Source organism: Rhinopithecus roxellana, chromosome 1 (assembly GCF_007565055.1).
Source record: "Rhinopithecus roxellana isolate Shanxi Qingling chromosome 1, ASM756505v1, whole genome shotgun sequence".
Taxonomy (NCBI): domain Eukaryota; kingdom Metazoa; phylum Chordata; class Mammalia; order Primates; family Cercopithecidae; genus Rhinopithecus; species Rhinopithecus roxellana.
Window position 1 is genome coordinate 160,926,185 of NC_044549.1, and position 17,017 is coordinate 160,943,201.

At 45.1% G+C, this 17,017-nt stretch overlaps 1 protein-coding gene across 1 annotated transcript in view; it reads right to left on the reverse strand.

Annotated features, from left to right (window-relative positions):
• Positions 1–8,041: 8,041 nt before the first annotated feature.
• The window catches only part of GLB1 (galactosidase beta 1), a 113,869-nt gene continuing 104,893 nt past the window's right edge, over positions 8,042–17,017 (reverse strand). The window contains 2 exon segments of the mRNA XM_010372962.2: positions 8,042–8,387; positions 8,390–8,654. Of these exon segments, the coding sequence (XP_010371264.1) occupies positions 8,356–8,387; positions 8,390–8,654 (297 nt within the window). The 3' untranslated portion in view covers positions 8,042–8,355.

Below are 17,017 nucleotides of genomic sequence, written 5' to 3' on the forward strand. Positions count from 1 at the left end.
TTTCAATAATACCTTCCTGTTATCAGCCTATCAGGCAATCACAGAAGCTTTTAATAGAAAGCTAGATAAAACTAGTCCTCCACCTAACAACTGTCTCCAATCTAGCTCTTTTTTCTTGTAAATATTTAGTGCTGCAAAAATCCCATCTAGTGGAAGGCTTTGGCATGGTAAGGTTTGGTTCCAGGTAATCACAATTTTGGAGTACAAAACCATGAAAGACTTATCAAGATCACTGGGGTGGGGGTGGGGTGCTGGCAGCAGCACAGTGACCTCTGGTCCACTACAAATAAACTCTTTGGTGAGTTTCTTGAGTATTTTACCATATTTGTTCTTTGGACTTTGCAAATGGTTTGTTGATATCTGCCGATCATGGCAGACAGTGGACAGATGAACCCAGTTGCCCACCAGGGAAGTTGTGATGTTCTTAGCATCAGAAGGCCTCAGGCTGATGTCAGTCTGTGGTGCTTCTCTGCCCTCTCTCATGTCTCCTCAGCCCCTGTTTCACATCAAGGAAGAGCTCCCCTTCAGAGAAAAACCAAGAGTCATCATTTGCCTGCTCAACTATGAATAAAGTTCCGTGTACATTCTCTCTGCTCACTTCTTTCAGAGGCACTTCTGGCTCATGAAACTCTTCAGCTAAGTTCTTGGGGAATTTGCTGAGTGTCAAAACATGAATTAAAGCAGAAGAGATATGATAGTGGGTTTTGTCTGAGAGGGATGCCCAGCCTTGTGAACAAGCCATCTTCCAGTGTGGAGGATTGCTTGCTCCCTGACCTGTGTCCACTGGGGACCCACATATCCTGGGCATTCTGCTCACCAGAGACACACACAAGACTCATGGGTCAATCACCAAAACCTGGGGCCACAGCTTAGACCTGATCTGTCAGGCCTACTAAACCCACCTACTAAAATAGTTAAATGTTGACAACAAGGCTGAACTATTGTTCTTCTGTGTTGTGAGTTTTCTCAAATACAGTACAAAACTTTCTCCTTGCAGCTCAATCAAGGCAATCTGCATAGTGAGAAGAGAGTGGGATTTGGAGGCAAGAGACTTGGGTCCAAGTTTCAGGCCCCTGATTTTGTGTAAATCACAATTCTTCCAACTTCTTGATTTTCCTAAACTGTAAATTGAGCTGTATGTCACCTGCCCTATTTCTTCAAAAGGTTCTTATAAAGATTGAATGAGATACTGTATGCAAAATAACATACTAAAGCCACTTTATGAATGTTATTATTCTTATTAAGCACCATCAAAGTTGAAGACATGAACCTAGAAACTTCAGAGGACAAAAGATGTGTGAAGATAACCAATTTTTCAGGATACTACAATCTGGTTGGAGATAGCTCTGATCCCTGCATCTCTCCTGCCTCATCTCTGTTCATTCCAACCCCAGCCAGATTGAGGTGCATGTCACAAATTTCTGGAATTCTCCATTGTCTTTCCAGACCCTGGATCTTTGCAGATGCTGCTTCCCTCTGAGAAGCACTTTCTCACGCTGTACTCACGCCTATCTTTTCTCCTTCTTCTCTTATTCTTCACCTGGCTCAACTCCAGAAAGCCTGCCGTGAGCAGTCTCTGCTCCACATCAAGTCTAAGACTGGATTCAGCATGCTGACAGTACTCTGATCTCATCCCTGTCATTGTCTACCCCTCACAATACTGCATTGTTCATTAATAGATCTGTGTGCTCCCTGAGGGGCAAGACATGTGTCCTACACAGGTGGCATGGGGTGTAGAGTAAGTATTGAATGAATGTCTATTGGGTAAATGAAAAAACGAAAACAAAACAAAACCCACCTACTAAAACAGTTAAATGCTGAGGGGCTTATCCATCACACTAGAAGGGATACGACCTGAAACCCTGGGGACTCCTCACTGGGCACTTCTTGGGACACTTTCTGATTTCAAAGGTCCCAGAAAAGAGCGCAGATGGTCCACGACAGCCAAAGCACTCTGGTAAAAAGATCCTATTGCGGCCCGCCGGGTGCGGTGGCTCACACCTGTAATCCCAGCAGTTTGGAAGGCCGAGGCGGGTGGATCACGAGGTCAGGAAATTGAAAACATCCTGGCTAACACGGTGAAACCCCGTCTCTACTAAAAAATACAAAAAAATTAGCCAGGCGTGCTGGCGGGCACCTGTAGTCCCAGCTACTCGGGAGGCTGAGGCAGGAGAATGGCATGAACCTGGGAGGCGGAGCTTGCAGTGAGCCAAGATCGTGAGCCAAGATCGTGCCACTGCACTCCAGCCTGGGCAACAGAGTAAGACTCTGTCTCAAAAAAAAAAAAAAGATCCTATTGCTTAGTAAAAATTAAAGAAAGTTGAAGTACATTGGACAGACTGCACCTCTTGATCAGAAATCAAATCAAAAGATTTCACCCAAAGATAAGAAACAAAGAAACCGCATGGAGCTTTGTGTGCAGTGCCCAGCATCTCATACCTCCACAGACTCTGACTGTTCGGGAGTTCACACAGTGGATTTCCTGCCGGTGTCAATTCCCTTCAGTTAATATCTGGTGAGATCACCAGGGGCCTGGCAATTTGCAAAAGAGACAAAGGGATCCAATTCACTAAACACAGGCTAAATGAACCACTTAGCCAATGGCCTCCTGTTCCTTACCAGTGGGACCTTGGACCTCAATTCATGCTTTCTGGGCTTTCAGACCTTTAGTGGAGTGGACAGAAATACACAAATCGGAGTGTGCTACAACACAGCACTGGGTGCACATGTGATGATTTCTTAAAAATGGCCACAAATTCTTTGTCATTTCTCCCATCAAAGAATGGGGGTCTGTGTTTCGTCCCCTTGAATCTGGGTTATGACTGTTTTGACCAGTAGAGTACAGTGGACTGATGCTCTGTGACTTCTGCATCTAGGCCTTAAAGGGCCATGCAGCTTCCACCTGCTTCTGTTGCAGTGTTCACTCTCTGGAAGCTCCCTTCTGGAACATGCCATCAGAACCCAGCTACTGTGTTTTAAGAAGCCTGAGTCACATGGAAAGATCACTTGTAGATGCTCTGTTGACCGTCCTAAGTGACCTTAAACTTCAAGTCATCCCGGCCCAAACACCAGGCAAGTGAGTGAAGGAATTGCCAGATGGTTCTGGTACCCAGCAGAAGCCCCAACATCACAGAAAAGACAAGCCATCCTTGCCGGGCTATCCAAATTCCTGATCCATAGAATCATGTGCATAACAAAAGAGTTGCTTCTATGCCATTTAAGCAGACTTACTGGTTTATTATGCAGCAACAGACAACAGCACACATTGCAGCACACAATGATGAGAAATGTCCTGTGGGCAAGGAATTCAATATGTTGGCACTGGAAAGTTGCTTACGTTTTGAGAACAAGCCAACAGAATCTTTAGGAAGCGGAGCACTGAAGAAGTCCACACTGGGGACTTTAAGTCCAAACCCTGGATCTCGTGTCTTTTCCGTAGGCTCACGCTGCCCTCAAGCAGTCTCTGGTTAATGCTGGAGAGGCTTGGTGAATGATGCCCCTTCACCTTTTCTACAGCACCTCTTCCTCCCTTTCGGGTCTGGTCTGTGTCATGTTTTATAATAGACTGTCTCCTTCACCTTTGTGTCCTCAGCTAAGCACAGTGGCTGGTCAGGAGGAGAACCAAATTGTCGAACTGAACACAAAGGGATGCAGGGAAAGGATGGAGCATCCTAGGCGTCATTTCTTCCCTCCTGTCCCCCAGGTTTCCAGATGATCAGTTACCTGCTTCTGTGGCAGAATATGATAGGAAAGACTCAAACTAGCATTTAGTAAGCAGCTACTACATGGCAAATGCTATACAAGGTACTTTTATGGTGACCTCATTTAATTTTAAAACCCCACAAGGTGGGCACCACATTTAGGAGAATAAGAAATTTAGACTTACACGATTCCCTTGCCTGAGACCATGCTGATGGAAAGTGATGGAGTAGGAACGTGACCATGGGTTTCTCGCCCCAAAGCCTGTCCTGTTGTATCTTAGGAGACAGCGCTGCTGGTTTGGGAGTTTGGAGGAATGAAGCTGGTGGGAGGCCTGCTCACATGTGGGAAAGCCCCTTGCGGTACAAGTAGAGCAACTGTCTGGTGAGGAATCAGTTCAGAATCTTCACCGGGCATTTGCAGACAACCAGAAAGCTGCTGGGCATCCACTTCTAACAAAGGTCAGGGCCAGTGGGCTGAAGGGCAAGAGACACCTGGGGAAGTATTGCTCAGTCAGACCAAGAGCAGGGGCTAGGCCAAAACCCAGAAACCACCTGGCCCCACTGTCTGGACATCAGGGCAACTTTCCTTGCAGCCCATGTGCTGATGGTCCACACTGGCTGTGTGTGCTACCACAGACCAGTCAGGATCCCTCAGACTGACTCAAACGGTGATTTCAGAAAATGACTTCTTTTTCATAAAGGAGAGAAATAAAGACCACATGAGATCATTTCCTATTTCTGTCATTTGACAGAAGACATATTTCTTGTTGGGGAAACAATGAAAAAAAACCCCACCTCGGATTAGCACTAAACAATTTCATTCTGAATAAACTGGATTTACTGAGAAACAAAGATAAACAGACTGACAATGACAGATAAAGAAAGTAGGTAGTGTAAGGTGGAGAAGGGAAGAGAGAGAGGACAGGAGAGATGATAAGTCTGCAAATTCTAAGTGTAATTCTTTTTTTTGAGACAGGTCTGGCCCTGCTGCCCAGGTTGGAACGCAGTGGTGTGATTTCAGCTCACTGCAACCTCTGCCTCCCGGGCTCAAGTGATTCTCCTACCTCAGCCTTTTGAGCAGCAAGGACTACAGGCATGCACCACCACATCCAGCTAATTTTTGTTTTGTTTGTTTGTTTTGAGACAGAGTGTCACTCTTGTCACCTAGGCTGGAGTGCAGTGGCGCAATCTTGGCTCCCTGAAACCTCTGCCTCCCGCTTTCAGGCGATTCCCCTGCCTCGGCCTCCTAACTGGGATTACAGGTGCCTGCCACCATGCCTGGCTAAGTTTTGTATTTTTTAGTAGAGATGGGGGTTTCACCATGTTGGCCAGGCTGGTCTCGAACTCCTGACCTCAGATGATCCACCTGCTCCAGCCCAAAGTGCTTGGATTGCAGGTGTGAGTCACTATGCCTGGCCTAATTTTAGTATTTTTAGTGGAGATGAGGTCTTGCCATATTGCCCAGCCTAGTCTCGAATTCTTGGGCTCAAGCAATCCACCCACTGGGCCTCCCAAAGTGCTGGGATTACAGGTCTAAGGGTAATTCTGCCTCTTCTTCATTATTCAATGTCTTCAAAAAAGATATTCTGAAATTGTTTAGTAGTTCCTTAAACAGTTCAATATAAATTACTGTATGACTAAACAATCCCACTCATGAATATCTGTCCAAGGGAAATGAAAACGGATGACTACACAAAGAACTGTATACGGATGTTCATATCAGCATTCTTCATAATAGTCAAAACTGGAAACCATTCAAATGCCCATCAGCTGGTAAATGAACAAAATATGGTACATTCACACAATGGAATGCGACTCAGCAACACACAGGAACACATTCCTGAACACGCTACAACATGGAACAAACCTCATGGTATGCTAAATGAGAGAGATCAGACACAAATGACTGTATATTGTGAGGCCGGGCACGGTGGCTGAAAGATAAATTTCATATAAAAGGTTTAGATAGTAGGTAATAAAGGTACTCCCCTTATTATTTTCCAAAGGTAGCATCCATAGAGACAGTTACATTTTCGATCAATTCGTGGACAGATCTGAAACAAGGTTATTCAGAGAAATCAGGAATGGCTGAAGGTACATCTTATTTTAGGAAGAACACTGTAGCAGGCAAAATGTGTGCCCATGAGAGGCAGCATAGAGTTGGAAGGGTTGAGTCGAGTCCAGAGTCCAGGTGGCACTATCTATGTATTAAGATTCTGTTTTCCCGGCCAGGCGCAGTGGCTCATGCCTGTAATCCCAGCAATTGGGGAGGCCCAGGTGGGCAGATAACCTGAGGTCAGGCGTCCGAGACCAGCCTGGCCAACACAGCAAAACCCCGTCTCTGCCAAAAATACAAAAATTAGCTGGGTATGGTGATGCATGCCTGTAATCCCAGCTACTCCGGAGGCTGAGGCAGGAGAATTGCTTGAACCCGGGAGACGAAGGTTGCAGTGAGCCGAGATCACGTCACTGCACTCCAGCCTTGGCAACAGAGTGAGACTCTGTTTCAAAAAAAAAAAAAAAAAAAAAAACGATTCTGTTTTCCAAAAACTTCCTGGGTAAGGGGTGGCAGAGTGCTGTAGGTGGGAAAACCCATCCAAATTCCCTCACACTGATAAGACAAAACACTCTGGCTTTGAAGGGAGGTGGGCCAGGTTTGAAATCAACTCTGCCTCTTGCCAAAGTTTTAAATATTTTCAACTGTAAAATGGATTTATTGCTACTTGACCTGACAGTGTAGTTCTGAAGACTGAATGAGAGACATACAAGGCAAGTGTACACGTTGATGAGGCGACCACACTCCACCGCTCACGCCTTCTGGAGATTCTCTGCTTGTCTCTGGAGCAGGGGAACTGCAATTCACCAATGTACATATGCACACACTCCTTTAAAGGAGTCATTTCACATTTCTTTCCAAAGCTTATCACTGTTTGGCCATGGTTCTTGAGTATCATTTCGTGTTTTTGGTAACTGTGCAGTGGAGGAGTAATGAAATGATGGTAATGGTCCATGTAGAACCTCCTTCGCCCTGTGATCTGCCCGAACATCAAATGGTGCAGAACATCTAGAAAAAGGTACTACGGAAAAACGTCCTCAATGTCCTCAACTAAGTTCCAGTGTTTGTTTCAGCTCATCTATGCCACCTGCAGCTCAACCAGCATTTAAAGACTCACTGTTCAACCTCAGATATTTATTATTTGTGCCTATGAGAGAGGGAAAAATATACCACCAAGAAAACATTACAGATTGACATAAAAAACTTTCCTTTCTCCCTCCTTAAAAACAAAAAAACAAAAAAACCCCTACAGGGCTGGGTGCAGAGGTTCATAACTGTAATCCTAGAACTTTGGGAGGTCAAGGCAGGAGGATCACTTGACGCCAGGAATTCAAGGCTGCAATGAGCTACGATCATGCCATTGCACTTCAGCCTGGGCAACAGAGCAAGACCCAGCCTCAAAAAAAAAAAAAAAAAAAATACATATTCTTGGTATATAATTAAAAATACAGATAAGAAAAAGCAAGCGATCTCTCAAATACTTACCATCCAGATATAATTATATGAACATTTTAAAGTTGTTCCTAACCTTTCTTGTGCAACACAAGCATGTATTAATATTCTGTGTATGCAATATATACCCAGACACTAGAGCCAGACTACCTGGGCTCAAACCCTGTCTTGCCATGTACATCTGTGAGATCTGGTAAACTGGCAGGATGATAGTATATTCCTCAGTGTTCTTGTGAGGGGCAAATGAGTTAAACATGCCCTCAGAACTGTGCATGGCATAAAACAAGTCCTTGACAAATGAGAGCTACTGTTCCATGTCAGGACGGGAGTATCAGAAACACCACGTCCTTTCCTATCTGTGCACATACACAGCACACACACACGTGCATGCCTAACTACTGATATGTGTATAGGCCTGTACTGTGTGAATATGCGAAGTTCTTATGTTGAAACACACAAAATGGGATCCAATTTAAGGTAATCTGTTTTTTCATGTATCAGGACATTTGCATATAAGTATAGATCTCTCACCATTTTAGTAGCTAAAATACTATGCTTCTATATAGATACACCATACTATGTACACTGTGCAACTGTTAATCACTTAGATTGTTTGCATAATTGTTTTGAGCTGTATTTGTCGGTTATCTAATCCAAAAGCAAGCCAAATAACGATCAGAAAAGCACAGTCCGCAGATCAAACAAAGACTATTTTCCATCCTTTTGAACTTCAAGTTAGTGAAGTGGTTTATTCAGCCCACTCAAGTCTAGTTATGATTTAAGTCAGACCATATAATTTAATATCTGCACATTAAAAACAGTGGCATTATCATTTGAGTACAGATTTTATTTAACAAAAAGGCAACATGATTCTTCCAAAATACAAATCATTACCACCTTTAAAGCTCCCATGCCAACCCTGCAGATATGTATGCACGTCACTGTGCTGTTAGCCCCTCACACATTCCAGGTGGTCCCTGAAGGTGGGGCTTTGGCACTGCAGGGATGCAGGGAAACCTCGGGTGAAAATCCACATCCGAAATTCCTTTTCCAATTCCACACTCCAATCAGTGAAATGTGGCATGACAGGGAGGATCTGGGAGGTACGTTCAGGGTAGAATCCCTCAAAGTCACAGGGTTTCATCATCATACATGCTCCAGCCATGAATCTTTGTTTTCTGGGGGGGTGGGGGCATGAGTCTTTGCTCAACAGGTTTGGAGAGATGATCATAGATCTGAGATGAGCCAATAGCTGGCCTGTCCACGAACTCCACAGCACACAGTTCTGGACCATCACTGCTGCAGGGTGCCCGCTCCAGTTCCAGCATGGTGATGGTGTTTGGGGCTGAGGTCATCAGGATGTGCTGGGGCACAAACAAGGTCAACTGAGGGCCCCGGGCTGGCCAATAGCGGCCAAGGTTAAAGCCATTAATCCAGACCTGGCCCTGGAGAGAGAGAGACAAAACCATCAACCCCAGATGCAGCGAAAGCCCTGCGGAAGGTGGGGGCCCTGATGTAGGGCAGGTCAGCAGCAATGGAGGAAAGAAATGCCCCCAGAAAGGCGGGGCTGACAGCCAGGCCCATGCCAGCCTTGGTTTCCGCTTCCTGCTGAGATAACTGGCCAAGGTGGGAACAAGGTGGATGGGGGATAACAAAAACTTGCCCCAAAGACCCACTCCTGCTTCAGGAAAATACAGGTTTGGTCCCTCTGACAGACTTCAGTGGTCACAGATGTCAGTACCAGAGAACAGTGTGGAAGTTTCTAAATTTCATCCCGGTTCCAGGGTGCTGCCTGTCCCCACAGACCAGCCTCTCCCTGACTTTTCTGTACATAGAAGACAACTGCTGAACTGCTTCCTTAAATAGATCTTTTCCTTCTTCATTCGCTTTTCCTAGAGGCAGGTCTTGACGTCACTATCTGCTGCACACCCGGTGAACACAGGGCACACAGGACTCTAGGGCCTGCATCCTGAGGTCAGACAGGTACCAGGAGTGGTCCCCAAAACAACCCCTCAAGAGGGATACGGGGTTTGGGTGAGGGAGAGGAAGAGGCTCATCCAGTTGGGTATCTACATTACTGCTGTGTTTTAATGACTCTTACAGGCACCCTCAGAGTTAGGGTGTGGATTCCATGTTTGGTTCAGGAGCAGAGGTGATGCTATAGGCTGCATAACCAATTTCTGTGAGTAGGGAAGGCTGCTTCCCATAACAAAACTGGAAGTGGAGGATAAACTCCTAAAAAACAGGGACCATGTTTAGCTTTGTCTACACAGCCTCTCTGTATGTGCTAAAATTTGCTCAAAGGGGCTGAGTGCAGTCCTTCATGCCTGTAATCCCAACACTTTCGGAGGCCAAGGCAGGCAGATCACCTGAGGTCAGGAGTTCGAGACCAGCCTGGCCAACATGGTGAAAACCCATCTCTACTAAAAATACAAAAATTAGCTGGGTGTGGTGGCACATGCCTGTAAACCCAGTTACTCAGGAGCCTGGGGCAAGAGAATCACTTGAACCAGGGGAGGCAGACGTTGCAGTGGGCTGAGATTGCGCCACTGCACTCTAGCCTGGGTGGTGACAGAGCAAGACTGCGTCTCAAGAAAAACAAAAAAAAAAATTGCTCAAAGCTAAAGGCAAGGATCAACAGTTGACTAACTAGATGGAACATTCTATTACGAAGAAAGAAAGTGAAGAAGGGGAGATCACATACACGCAAAAGAAAGAGAAAATCTGGGAGAAGAAAGGAAAACATAAAGGGAGAAGGAAGAGGAAAGAGGAATGGAAGAAGGGAGGGAGGCAGGAAAGAAACTGCAACCCGCAATGGCCCAGATATCCTAGGAGACAGCCTGGAGGAGGCCCAGACATGGCTGACACCTGCTGAGCCCCAATCCTCATCACGTTCTGCAACACTACTACTGCTGCTCACCCCAGGGATCTTCAGTCTTCTTATGTTTGGGTATTTTTCAGCCTCCAAGTGCCCCCTTTATTTTAGATCCTTCTGAATTTCCTACCTGGGTTCATATCTGTGTCCTGCCACTTACTAGCTGTCTGACCTTGGACAGGTCTCAACTCAATTTTTCATATCAGTCACTGGGGACAATGATGATGAAGGAACAGTGCGTGGCCTGTAAGCGGTAGCACTCCTTACATGATTAAAGTGAAAAGATATTGGTGTTCACATGCCTACAAAAGAAGGGGGTCCATGATTAAAAACCACCTGTCTGTTGGATTAAGTCATTTAGAAAGAGGACGACAGTTTCACAGTTCTCAGAACTATTTCACTCTTGTTTTTACGCTGGGATATGTTATCTCATTCCATCCTAAAAGGTATATACAATGACAGCTTTACCAGGTTTTTATCAGCTTAAAATCTGCCGGTGCCTTGTTTTTGCAGTATTAGAGAACAGTAGCACTTTACTTTTGCGGTCAAGGGGGAAGACAGAGAAGTGGGAGGTCTTCGTGAGCAGCACCCGAGGAAAGGCACGCATGACTACAGGCTTCATGCTATGCTCAGGACACAGGCCAAGCCAACTCCTGACCAAATAGCAGGTGATCAGAGTGGAGGTTTGGTCTTTTCTCAAACCTCCAGTTCCATTTCATAAGCATCCAAGAGATGGGCCCTCATATGCTGGGTGGACTGTGCACCTGGTAGGTAAGCTGGAAATTGTTTTCCCTGGATCCCCTTCCCTGGATGGTTCTGGGTAAGTGTTGGTCAGAAGGGGCCCTTGCTTGAGACTGGGAAGGTGGAGGGAAGCAGCAACCATTGCTCTGGGTGCAGTGGTGCAATCCTGGCTCACTGCAGCCTCCACCTCCCAAGTTCAAGAGCTTCTTGTTCCTCCGCCTCCTGAGTAGCTGGGAATACAGGCGTGCACCACCATGCCCAGCTAATTTTTGTATTTTTGGTAGAGATGGGTTTTTGCCGTGTTGCCCAGGCTGGTCTCTGACTCTTGGCCTCAAGAGATCCGCCCACCTCGGCCTCCCAAAGTATTGGGATTACAGGCATGAGCCTCCAAGCCTGGCTTTTTTCTTCTTCTTTTTTTCCTTTTTGAGGCAAGGTCTCACTCCAGACACCCAGGTTAGAATGCAGTGGCACCATCAAGGCTCACTAGTGTCAACCTCCCACCTTAACCTCCCACATAGCTGGGACTACGGGCATGCCCCACCATGCCTGGCTAATTTTTGTATTTTTTTTAGAGATGGTGTTTCGCCATGTTGCCCAGGCTGGTCTCAAACTCCTGGTCTCAAGTGATCCTTCCACCTCAGCCTCCCAAAATGCTGGGATTACAGGCGTGAGCCACCACGCCTGGCCATGTACATGTTTCTTACAGGAGGGGAATGCTAGGAATGGAATTGCTGGGTCATGGGATATGCCTGTGTCCAATTTTAGTGATACTGTAAAGAGTACCTAGTTTTTTAAAAAGTGTGAAGGAGAAATTGAATTTTCACATTTAATTAATTTAAACTTAACCACATGTGGTTAAAAATGAACATTCTTATAAAGAATATTATACAAGGCCAGGCGTGGTGGCTCACGTCTGGAATCCCAGTACTTTGGGAAGCCAAGGTGGACATAACACTTGGGGTCAGGAGTTTGAGACCAGTCTGGCCAACATGGTGAAAAGCAGTCTCTACTAAAAGTAAAAAAATTAGCCAGGCATGGTGGCAGGTGCCTGTAATCCCAGCTACTCAGGAGGCTGAGGCAGGGGAATTGCTTGAACCTGGAAGGTGGAGGTTGCAGTGAGCTGAGATTGCACCACTGCACTCCAGTCTGGTGACACAGCAAGACTCAGTTTGAAAAAAACAAAACAAAACAAAACAAAACAAAACAAAACAAAACAAAAACAATGTTACACAAGAAGCTACTGCGCTGGACTACAGAGCTAAGGTATGGTGAGATCCTAGTGACTTCATCATTAGACCATGATCTCTCCATTTCTCTCCATCCTCACAGCCTGACTTCCAGAGCAAGTCATAAATCAATGTTGTTTTAGACTGCTGTAGCTTCCTCATAGTCTCCTGACTCTATTAACTCTAGAATCTAGGGTCTGCATAGCTGCCAAAGTGAAAATAGGATACTTTTCACACATTTCTGTTTCTAACCTCCTTCCTGTGGTCCACAGCCCATACCTTCATCCTTTCCTCCTTGTCTTTGCCGCACTCCCCCTTGCTCACTCCACTCTCCACTACTTTTCTTTCCTTCCTACTTTTCTTTCTTTTCTTCTCTCTCTCTCTCTCGGGCTATGTTGGAGTCCAGTCGCTATTCACAGGCACAATTCTAGCACAATATAGCCTTCTGCCTCAGCTTCCCAAGAAGCTGGTCTTCAGATGTGCACCACCACACACAGCTCCCCAATTACTTTAAGTTAGTCTCACTTAGGCATCAGCTCGTCGCTATTCACTTTGAGCTGAAGCCTTCTCATCACTCAGGCAGGGCCACGATCCTCCTCCTTAATGCTGGGTTTTCCATTCCAAGTCACTCACTATCCTTTAATTTTTTCTTTTTCTTCTAGTTATTATCATGATTTGAAATTCATATCTTCTGTTTGATGACTAGTTTAGGAGCTATTTCCAGCTATAACACAGGCTTTAGGAAGGGAAAGGCTTTGTCCATTTTCTTTGAGGCGAGATTCTCCGCATGCAAGAGAGTGATACTCAATATACACTTAGTAGCACTCATGGCTGCTGATACTTGTTGATAATTCTGCCAAGAAAAGATTCACTGAAGAGGTGACGTGAAGCCCTTCTGAAAGAATTCTTCACGTTCCTCTCTCCCAGTTTAAGAGTTTTAAAGAATATTGTTCACTCAAAGAAAAACATTTGCCTTCCCTCCTTGATTAGAACCAATGAAAAACACATTAATATAATTTAACTTTAAAAATTCTATTTAAAAAATATATGGGCCGGGCGCGGTGGCTCAAGCCTGTAATCCCAGCACTTTGGGAGGCCGAGACGGGTGGATCACGAGGTCAGGAGATCAAGACCATCCTGGCTAATACAGTGAAACCCTGTCTCTACTAAAAAATACAAAAAACTAGCCGGGCGAGGTGGCGGGCGCCTGTAGTCCCAGCTACTCGGGAGGCTGAGGCAGGGGAATGGCGTAAACCCGGGAGGCAGAGTTTGCAGTGAGCTGAGATCCAGCCACTGCACTCCAGCCTGGGCGACAGAGCGAGACTCCGTCTCAAAAAAAAAAAAAAAAAAAAAAAAAAATATATATATATATATATATATATATATATATATACACACACACACACACATTGATTTTTATTTCTCTTTAAAAAGTTATGCTTTTGCAATTATTTTTGGTGGGGAGGTATGCACGTGTTGCTGAATATGATCTAAGAGTTGATACACTCTTAATGAAGTTAGCCCCATGGGGGCCAAGCGTTTATACAGTGAACACCAGTGGTTTCCGCGGCTGCCTAAGGCAGTCTCAGTTAAAATAGTTCCATGACAAAGTGACTTTCTCTGACCATGGCTTGACCCTGGCAGACTCCCCACCCTTTGCTGTAATCACCAAGGCAATAATAATAGTTTCATAAATATGAGGTTCCTGGAAATGCCTGACCTACTTTTTTGTTGATCAGACAGATTCATGTGTTTTTCTGTCTGTTTTAAACTATCTGGATAAATGGAATTTAAAACAAAAGTTTTGTTTCCTTCCTTCCCCTCCCGCTCTCCCTTCTGAGACAGGGTCTCACTCTGTCATTCAGACTGGACTGCAGCTGCACTATCATAGCTCACTGCAGCCTTGAATTCTTGGACTCAAGCGATCCTCCTGTGTCAGCCTCCCGAGTAGCTGGGACTACAGGTGTAAAACTATTTGTCGGGGGGAGGCCAGCATGTGTTGTTGTTAGCCATCATGGCCAGCTAACTTAAAAACCATTTTTAAAAATAGACATAGAATCTCACTATGTTGCCCAGGCTTGTCTCCAACTCCTGGCCTCAAGTGATCCTCCTGCTTTCACCTCCCAAAGTGCTGGGATTACAGGTGTGAGCCTCTGTGCCTGCTCTCACTATTGTTTTAAGTTGTAGTTTAAAATTTTCCAAAAATTTTTGGGAGCTCCTTTAAAAGCAACAATAAGCTTAGGGTGAATGGTGCCTTTGTCACTCTCTGAAAGAAAACATTTACACACTTGCAGGACTTAAAATGGAAAAGACAAAGGTCCAGTTAGTTCCCAAAGTTAAAGGCTCTCACACACACAGCTCATGGATCACTGTGATGCTCACCTGGGAGAAAGAGAAGAAAAAGAGGAGAATTGAAAAGAAAAAAGGTAAAAGCCTTTCACAAGGCTTGCTTAGAAATAAAATGTTACATAGATCTCACTGAAATACACAGGAGAAGATTAATTCTCCCCTTCCTTCAGAACCCCAAAGGGCTCTGCAGCTTCCTCCTCAGTCTTAGAGTAATAAAGTTAAATAACTTTATGGTTTCTCTATATTTTGGGACAGATCCAAATAGAACTGAAGCCATCAAATGCATACAATAATAGCATAAAAGATCACTTCTCATCAAATCCCAAATAAAAATTGTTTTTCCTTCTCAACTCCCAACAGTTCCACCATTGCTAGACCTTTTTAATATAATGCTCACCTAACAACAGTCGTCAAACCACCTCATATATCTGGCACCAAGCTAGGAACTGATAAGCAAAAACTACTGCCTTATGTCATACTTTTTATAAAGTTCACAACCTAAAAATTGTAGGAGATCTTCTTTCACTTCTAGCCTATTTACTCATTTACAAAAGTTCTAAGAAGTTTTGTTACTAAATTAATATAATATTTGTTGAGAGAAGTCTGATGGTCTAGTTTCAAAGTTCACGGGACTTGTGACTGGAAACAGTGAATTAGATGGAAATAGTGGGTCTTGTAGGATGTAAGCGTAATTACAAATTAGATAAAAAAGAAGTTTAACAGGCATATCAAATTTAGGATGAAAGTAGGGTCCAATAGTGTTAAGACCTGTGGCATATTGAAAGGATGGCCCCAATTCTTAGTGGTTCCGTCTATCAAGAAGTAGAATCTGTCTGGGCATGGTGGCTCACTCCTGTAATCCCAGCACTTTGGGAGGCCAAGGCAGGTGGATCACCTGAGGTCAGGAGTTCCAGACTAGCCTGGCCTACATGGTGAAACCCCAACTCTACTAAAAATACAAAAATCAGCCAGGTGTGGTGGCACACGCCTGTAATCCCAGCTACTCAGGAGGCTGAGGCAGGAGGATCGCTTGAACCCGGGAGGTAGAGGTTGCAATGAGCTGAGATTGTGTCACCGCACTCCAGCTTGGGCGACAGAGTGAGACTCCATTTCAAAAAAAAAAAAAGGAGTAGAATATGTTTCTCCATTCCTTGGATCTGGCTGGTCTAGTGACATATTTTGGCCAAACAATGTGGAAGAAGCGACATGTGAATCCTGACTTGGGCCTTAAGATGCCTTGAGCATTTGCATTCTTTCTTTGAACACTGCTCAGTCGCCATGTGAACAAGCCCAGGCTAGCTTGCTGGATGATGAAAGAGACGTGGTCTCATCTTCTCTGTTGCCTCAGCTGACAGATGGCTAACACCCAGGTGGTCATGCCCAGCTGAGACCAGCAAAACCACCACTTGGTCTGCCAATACTTAAAATAGTGAACTAAATAAACTGCTGCTGTTTTAATCCACTAAGTTTTGGGTGACTCGTTATGCAGCAGAAGCTAACTGATACACATCTCCATGGTCAGAAGGTGCCTAAGCATGCTACTTTTCAGGAAAGTGAGTGACGTTTAAAAACTCAATTTAAAAATAGTAGAGCCATCCACTACTTAGTTCTGCTTTCACTGATCAATCACCAAATCCCATTGGGGCTTCTTCAGCCATGTCTGTGCCTTTCTCAGGACTGCTGAGAACAGCTGGCTGAGAAGACACCTGTGAGCACTCAGTACAGTGGCCAGCACGGCAGATGTGGCTGGTACTATTATTCTTTCCTGAATCTGGACCGCCCTCCCTCTCTACCGCCACACTCAAGTCCAGCTCTGTCCCTTCTCCCTGGACCACTTCTCCAGCAGAAGAGCAGCTTTCAGGGGTAACAGGGAGAGAGTTCTGTTTTATACCTATCAGGCTGGAGGTGCCTCTGAGACACCCAAAGGTGGGCTCCAGAGTCTTGTAAGAGCAGAGCTGGAAAAGGAAACGTGAGCATGTCCAGCACATCTGAGGACGACATCCCCCAGAAGTGTAAGAAGAGAGCCCAGGACCAAGTCCTGAGGACTGCAACATAGAAGCTGAGAGAGAAGCCTGAGAAGGAACAAAGAGAGGGAGGAAAACCAGGAGAAGTTTGGGCACACAAGTCAGGAGAGGCAATCCTCCCACCTCTCCCACCTCTCATCGGGTAGCTGGGACTGCAGGTGCCACCATGCCCCTATAACTATCCCAGAGTTTTCTGGAGCGCCATCCTAAGTCGCCTCATTAGCATAAACCCAGGTGTGACTGAAAGGGGCTAGTTACAAATAACAAAAGACACTCCTACCACTCAGAAAATGCCAAGGGTTTTAGGGCCCTGGAACCAGGGACGAAGACCAAATATATTTCTTATTATACTATTCCCTTGAAAAATGTCAGTCCCTTTGCACAAAATGTTCTTCCCACTAGGTAGACCAGACCTTTCCCAGCAATCTTAGGCACTTATAATTTCCTCCTCTCCAAGGCCCAACTGCATAGTTTACATATCTCTTACAGACTCTTACAATTCTCTTGGGCTCTGTCTATACCACTATCTCTCCAAATGGATTGAGACCAAGTGACTAACATGGATAAGGTTTTAAAAGTTTTACATACTCTTT